This window comes from Saccostrea cucullata, unplaced genomic scaffold (assembly GCF_032062105.1).
Source record: "Saccostrea cucullata isolate Sc308-1 unplaced genomic scaffold, CSIRO_AGI_Scuc_v1 ctg2135, whole genome shotgun sequence".
NCBI lineage: Eukaryota > Metazoa > Mollusca > Bivalvia > Ostreida > Ostreidae > Saccostrea > Saccostrea cuccullata.
The window spans coordinates 117,735-125,766 of NW_026941106.1; the positions used below are offsets into that span (position 1 = coordinate 117,735).

The window sequence follows — 8,032 nt, forward strand, 5'->3', positions numbered from 1 at the left end:
ACAAATTCACATATTCTCCAGGAATTGGATTTCTGAGGACTTATCAACAACCTCAGTAACTATAATTACATGAAATAAATAACTCAACAGAAATTAATATGTATGTACATGAAAATTATCCAGATATGCAGAATGTATTAGTTTTAAGAGTGTCGAGTTCAAATGCCTTTCACTAAGGTGGACATTTTACTAAATTATCTATTATTTTAAGATTGAAAATAACGCAGAGAAGCTCAAAATGTGCTATGGTAAAAAGTTATGACCAAATAAAAAATCGACAATGTTTACGATTCTCTGATTACAATACCTGTGATCGAGAAAAATGATGCGTGACAATTAAGGATGTATATATACTTATCATATAATCAAACTTCGTTATCAATGAATCATAATTAACTTTCTAACATATTTTTTCCAAATTTTGTAAAGTATCTATAAGCACATATTTTGTTGCTGTCCCAGAAACCAACCCAGAGGAGATGAGTTTTGTTGTCATAACTTAGGGTGTGTGGAATTTTTCCTAAATGTCCTGTCAGTATCGTTGACAGAAAGTGACCGTCCTTGTCAATTTTTTGTATTGTCAAAGTTTTAAGATCACACACAATGATATGTGACAGAGCGTCTGTACAGATTCCACGTGGCTGTAGTCGTGATCCAGATTGATGTCCGGTATAAGAGAAGCGATGTCGTCCTACGCGATCTCTCACCACTACAGCACCACGTAACCAGTTATAGTCAAACACAATGACATCTCCGTTGCGGTTCTCTACAATGTATATAGGATTACTGTACAGTTGCTGAATCCTATTGTCACGTATTGTCTGTATGTGTTGTCCTGTGCTATCGTATCGATTTATCTTGTTTCTATTAAAACAAAACTTCCTAACCAGTATAATGAGTAGATCTCCATTGACGGGTGAGGAAAAGACACATCGTGGCTTCCATAGGTCTGTTGCTTCTATCAATGTAGACGTTGTTCTAGTATCTTAAGAAAAAATGAAAATTTCGTTATAAGGGCCTATAGAGATCAATTCACCTTTATTGTTCACTGTGTGTGTTCCATACATAGCATTCGATCTTGAATAAGTTATACTTGTCAGATGATACAGAAGGTCCCCCGCTGTGTTTACCGTGAAAATAGCTTTGACTAAGACTGATTCAGATCAGGTCAGAAGAAAGACAAGAAAGTGCATTACAAGGTCAGAAGTTTTCAGTTTAACAGTTCTGGCTAACACGGCTGAAGACATCATTTCCAGCAGATCCTCATTTCTTACTTGTCTCTGTCCTCTCTCTATTATTTGAATTTCACTCAGAAACTCAACAACATACTCCAGGTTGATTCCTTCACTCAAGAAGAGAAAGGCGTTCTGTGTAAGATCAGGAGTGTCTTTTATTTTTGGGACCAAGATGTTTTTACAAACTAAGAGGAATTTTATCGCTCTGTTCACTGACTGATCGTATTTATGTTCATAGTTTTCTATTCTGGCGAGGTTTTTGAGCAGTTCTCTCTTGTGTTGTAATTTGTGAATCTTGCAATTGTATAACCTGTCTTGAACATTACACATTAAAGTGTCAATGAAGCCCTTTAGTCTCTGGGCTTTTGTCAACGTTTTTAAGTGATGATTGAAAATCTTTGTTTGAGCAGTTTTAAAATCAGTTTTGATGTCTGCCAGGAGAATAGGGTTATTAAAGAGAGCCTCACTTCTAATCCTGTGAATGATGTCTCTGTGATGTTTACGGTTTGTTTTATACGCTGTTTTAATGTCCTGTATTTTGTGTTGTTCATGTTTTTTCACACTTGATACAGAAAGGACATTTACATGAATAACAGTATTGTTTATACATTCTGTCTGTATGTCTCACACAGGGTTCGAGTTTGGTAATGTCATATTTATCACGGTAAACCACAACATCATGGTAAATGGTATCTAAATCAATAACATGTTTGTCTTTACACTGTAAACATAGGTCATGTTTACATGTTTTACAGTAGTATTCCGTGTTCCTCTGACATTGCGAACAATGCGGACTGTATACTGTTTAGTCAAGGCTTTATACAATACCGCTTTATGATGTTTAGTAAGGGAGTTTGTAGCATGTCTCTCTTTACACTGTAGACACAGGTCAAGTTTACACGTGTTACAGAAGACTTCTGTGTCCCCCTGACATTGAGAACACTTTCGTATCTTACACTGTGTAGTCAAGGCTTTATACATTATCACTTGATGATGTTTCGTAGGGAGGTTGGTAAAATGTTTGTCTTTACACTGTAGACACAGGTCATGTTTACATGTATCACAGTAGAATTCCCCCCCCCCCCCCCTGACATTGAGAACATTGCCGTATCGTATACTGGACGCTTGATCCTAAACCAATGATTTAGAAGATTTTAGTCTCTAAGAACATAATCTCCTGAAAGAAGTATAAGCATATCAAAATAGTTAAAAATGGAAAGCTTCCAAATTGAATTATTTGGAAATTTAGATATTGATTTCTTTTTCTTTTCATTTAATTTATTTTATCATACACTGTCCCGAAACTATTTTCCGGAATGTCATTATGGTCAATGAGGTTTAACTTTTAATAACAAAAGATATCCAATTACATGTATATGTACATGAGAACCCCCTCGACAAAAACTCATTCATTTACATTTTCATCAGGAAAACTCTGTTAGCTGACAAGAAAAATCGTGTACTGGTTACATTATGGCTAGATTTACTAAATATAATAAAACGCTGACTTAATTTTGGATATTTGTAAATGCACTATTTCGTTTATGGGTGCCAATCGTCTAAAGTAGTATTTAGACTGTTAACGGGCATAAAAGAAAATAAACACAATGACGTATATTTAGAAAATAGTGCATTTTACAAATATTCAAAATAATTAAAATTTTAAATATAAAAAAAAAGTATGTTAATAACGAGGAGCAATTTGTAACCATTGTAATTACTATACATTTTTGAAATTCCTGATTTCGAAATGATGAAAGCAGACGGTTGGACGTCCTCCTTTACTACCCTAAATTATTTGGTAAATAATGTAGTTGAAAGGTAAACATTTAAATATAGATCTTGTTCTCAAGAACAGCAAATCCATGATAGGTAATATTTTAATGGAGACATCTTCAGGTACTTTAGATTTCAAAATTGTTCATGTCCCTCGGAATACGATGTGACAAAACTGGCCATCACAGTTTATGTATGAACATACACAGAAACATTTTAAGATCTTGTTCCCAAGAACAACAAATCAATGATGGTAATATTTTTAAGAAGACATTCTCAGGTAGTGTAGATTTCAAATTTGTTCATATCTTGACCCCCTGCGTAAGGTAATAATGGATGACCAAAGCTTAACAAAGGAATACATGGGAACATTTTTCACAAGAACATAAATGTCGTGATTGGTCATGTTTAAATTGAAGTATCCTTAGGAAGTGCAGATTCAAGTTTTCAAATCAAGGCCCCGTTGGGTAGGCTGGAACAACAAGGAATTATCAAATTTTAATTCAGGAATTCCTAGAAAAAATCTTTGAAATCTTCTCTTCTTTGAGAACAGCTAGAAAACAATGTGGTTTGCCATATTTATACTTTACATTTCTGAACCGATTAATCTTCTGTCTTTCCCTTGCTCTGGTGAGTGATGTGGCCCCTGAGCCTCTTGCTCGATACATATCACGATATATGAGCCTCGATGTGATATCAATCAGAATACTGAAAACCAATTTTTTTTTGCGTGCAAGAAATTTTGCGATGTTTACATGTACGAGAGCCTCGTGATCGCAAATATTTCTCGCCACGAACGGGTCCTTAAAGTGTATATGTCCATTAAAAAGATATCCAAAATGACTTGATCGCAAAAATTGATTTCTACGCCCGCGTGGCGTAGTAATATGATGTCTGCTTTTATAGGAGTTAATCCTTACATTCAGTATTCAGATCATACTGTGGAATATTAAGATCGGTCCTTTGGATGAGACAGTACAGCCCGAGGTCCAGTGTCGGAGTCGATACTTGATCAAAATATCCCTGAGTGCCGAGTATAGGTCAGAATTTACAGGTGATCCCATCTGTGATATTTTAGAGGTCCGTGTTTATCTGCTCCTATTTTTTTTTTAACTTTTCACCTTGAAAACTATTCGTTATTTCCATATCCTTTACTAAATCCTGATTAATGGAACTTTATTCTACTGCAAAATCGATTCGGCTCGCAATCCTTCATTCCTTTTGTTACATAGCAGGTTTATGCAAGGCATTCTAACTTTCATGGGGGCCTGACCCAAGACTCAGGTTACTCTTACTTGTCTGACACTGGTAGGAAAAGTGTAGATTTTAAAATCAAGTCTTAACCGAAGCACCCCGGTAATGAAAGATGGCAACTGTCGTACCTTTATTTCTTTTTTATATATAGTAAAATGAAACATTAAAAACTTGCCAATTTCAGTTATATCTTTATTCTTACTATTGAGTGTATTCAGACACACATAAAAACATACATGTATAATATAGTTACATAATCAATACTTTCAAAACAAAGTGCATAAGAGTCATAACTGATAAATTTGCGGATAAAAATTCGCATTTCCTGCAAAGACAATCTTGAGAAATATGCTTATTTAAGAAATAATTATGATAGTGTTTGTAAATTATAGTCATATGAAAATTTTCCTCCAATCAATGTGATGTTGAAAAATTGTACACTACGGGTTAGAATTCGGGGTATTATTTAATGAAACTCGTTAACGAAGTCTGTGTTACATGTGATATGTCTGTTGTAATACTAATCCTTTCTGTGTTATATGTGTATATAGTCATTTATGTTTCTATGAATATGTAGAACTATAATATTATGTGGGTCAAAAGCTCTAATTCTGAATATGATTCAGTCGTCCGAAACGTTATAGATAGAAACACGTCTCAAGTCTCAAGCCTCAATGAACAAGGACATTGAAGATCAGACGAGACGTTCCTCAATATCTGTTTAGCATATCTTTGAAATTTATGAAAAAAAAAAAAATCAAATCTTTAATTACATGCTTTTTTTACACCAGTTAATAAACGTCTTTCAAAAATCCAACCACACAAAACAGTTGAAATTGGAAAAGTCTTTATCTTATCAGAAGGATTATATATATATAAAAATTACCCCTGATATATTGCAGAAATGCCTGGTACAGGACCTAATGTTTTTGTGAGTAAACATATTTAAATAGCAAAACTATAATGGGAAACTCGTAGAAAATTATATCTATTATTAAGAAACGTCTTGTCTGTTCTTAAATGCTAAATGCATCCACATAACGTAAAGGTATAGTCTTCTTTTAATTTATGAGAATGTTAAAAATGTAAGTATAGACAATGAATCTTTCTTTTGTGAAAAATGTAGGCTAGGTATGCTTCAACAAATAACCATCGAACGTTCCTCAATTTGTACGTACACACCGTTGCAGCTATAGGACTATATCTTTCATGAAAACAAATGTTTAATGGATTTTAAATGTTGCCTTATTTTGATATTTGTGTAAAATGGTCATTTCAGGGAACAAAATTAAAAAGAGAAAGATCGAAAATACTACTAGTTCAGTTATTAGTGTTTTGCTTAACTCGGTGGTTTACAATATGAAAGTCTGTAAAGTATTACATAAATCCAGACATATTCTGTTTGGTCTGCATTCATAGGTAACCTTTTCCAGCACCTGAAAGTAAACGAAGTATTATTTTTAAAAAAAATGTATATCCATATACAGTGTATGTATATATAAAATGTTGTCTGAAACATGAATATTTTCAAATATTTTACCATGTTAATTTTAAGTGTCTTTTGCTCAAATTCACAATAAGGTTAAGTAAATCATTCCTTTTTTTTAAATTGAAATACAGCAGATAAGCTCAAACGATTCCATGTTGATAAATCCAAAGTTTGTTTTCATACCAATGAACATAAAAGACAAGGTAAAAGATTTTCTAGTTACAATTTCTTGTGAGAAAGATGATACCAGTACATATACGTCATATAAAGAATGATATATTAGATTGATATACCACAATTACCTGTCTCACAGCTCTTTCTTTTTATGTATTTATATACACACAGTGTGTTGTCATTCCATGATCCAACCCAGAGGAGATGTGTTTTGATGTCATAACATAAGCTGTTTGGTCTGTATATTCCTTGCGTTCGTGTCAGTATCCGTGACAGAAAATGACCATCTTTGTCAATCATCTGTACTGTGTTGGTTATCCAATCACACACCAGGATGTGTGACAGCGCGTCTGTACAGATTCCATACGGTTGTAATAGTGATGATGTTGAAGGTCCAGTGTAGAAGAAGCGGTGTCTTCCTTTACGATTTGTCACCACTAAACGACCTAAGTTAGACACAATGACATCTCCATTGCGGTTTTCTGTTATGTAGTAAGGTACATTATACAGTTGCTGACCCTTGGTGTTGTGTTGTATTGTCTGTATGTGTTGTCCTGTATTGTTGTAACGGTTTATCTTACCTGCTTGTTCAAAATAACTGAACATCCCGACCAGTAGATCTCCATTCAGGATGGAGGAATAGACACACCTAGGATCCCATGTGTCTGTTCCTTTTATCAGTGCAGACTTTGTTGTATTACCTAAAGAAAGCTTGTAAACTTCATTATTAAAGTCTAAATAAATTAATTCGCCTTTTTTGTTCACTGTCTGAGTTCCATAAATATTTTTCCAGCTTAAATTATCTATACTTGTCAGGTGATGCAGCGCACCCCCTTCGGTATTTATTAAGATTATATCACTAATGCAGCTATGCCATTGACTTATCCAAAACCGGTCTGAATTCAGACAAGAAATGTGTGTTATTAGACCAGACGTTTTCAGTTTAACAGATCTGACTAATACAGGTGTAGACATCAGTTCCAGGAAGCATTCATTTCTTACTCGTCTTTGTCCTCTCTCTATGATTTGTATTTTACTCAAAAGCTTAATCACATCCTCCATGTTGATTTCCGCAGATAGAAAGAGCAAGGCGTATTGTGCACAATAATGATTGGCCCTTATCTTTGGGACAAACGTGTTTTTAAGAAAATAGAGGAATTCTACAGGTCTGTCCGCTGACTGTTTATCGCAATATTCATATTTTTCTATGCTGGCAAGGTGTCTCTTTATATTTCTCTTCTGTTGTCGTAACCCATAAATCGTTAAATCCATGATTTTTTTGTTTCTGACTTGAATATCACACATTACAGTATCAATTAGGTCCTTAAGTCTCTGGGCTTTTGTCGACATTTTCATCTGATGGTTGATGATCTCTGTTTGAGCAGTTTTTAAATCTGTTTTGATTTGGGCCAGGAAAAAACGGCTATTATAGAGAGTCTCACTTCTGATTCTGTGAAGGATGTCTCTATGTTGTTCACGGATTGTTTTATACGCTTTTCTAATGTCCAGTGTTTCATGTTGTATGTATTTTTCACACTTGGCGCAAACAGGAAGTTCACATGAATAACAATATTTTTTACATATTCTGTCTTGATGTCTCATACAGGTCTCTTGTTTTAGAAAGTCATATTTCTCCCGGTAAATCACAACATAATGCTGTTTGGTATCTAGCTCAATAACATGTCTTTCTTTACATCGAAAGCACAAATCATGATTACACGTGTTACAGAAGAATTCTGTATCTCCCTGACACTTAGCGCACTGTCGGACCTTATACTGGGCGCTAGATCCTAAACCCATGATTTAGCAGATCTTAGTCTTTAAGAACACAATCTCCTGAAGGAAAGAAAGAAAATCAAAATTGTTAAAAAAGGGAATGAATTCCTTGCATATTGCTAATCGGTTTCATTCTTTTATAATTTAAACCTTTAACAATTTCCGGGATATGTTTATGGTCTTTGAGTACAATTCCTGGTCACTCTTTAAACTTAACAAAAGTCATGTTTACATGTAATTTTTTAAAGTCTTCCGTTTTCTTCACAAAGAAAAATCGTACTTAAAAAGTGTTGTTAGATCCTTCAGTCTTCATGATTTGGAGGTAAAA

The 8,032-nt window shown here is 34.2% G+C and overlaps 1 protein-coding gene across 1 annotated transcript; it reads right to left on the bottom strand.

Annotated features, from left to right (window-relative positions):
- Positions 1–254: 254 nt before the first annotated feature.
- Positions 255–7,728, bottom strand: LOC134257211 (uncharacterized). Its single transcript, XM_062739855.1, has 2 exons — positions 6,057–7,728; positions 255–985 (listed from the first exon to the last, which is right to left on the bottom strand). Exons 1-2 carry the CDS (start codon positions 7,726–7,728, stop codon positions 393–395), a joined length of 2,265 nt encoding a protein of 754 aa, XP_062595839.1. The 3' UTR covers positions 255–392.
- Between the last annotated feature and the right edge of the window lie 304 nt (positions 7,729–8,032).

What these genes read in the sequence shown, in the direction of transcription:
- LOC134257211 (XM_062739855.1), bottom strand. Translation starts at nt 7,728, where the DNA reads ATGGGTTTAGGATCTAGCGCCCAGTATAAGGTCCGACAGTGCGCTAAG. An exon ending in AAGAAAGAGCTGTGAGACAG is followed by an intron (nt 986 to 6,056) that starts GTAATTGTGGTA and finishes TTTTTTCTTAAG; the next exon opens with ATACTAGAACAACGTCTACA.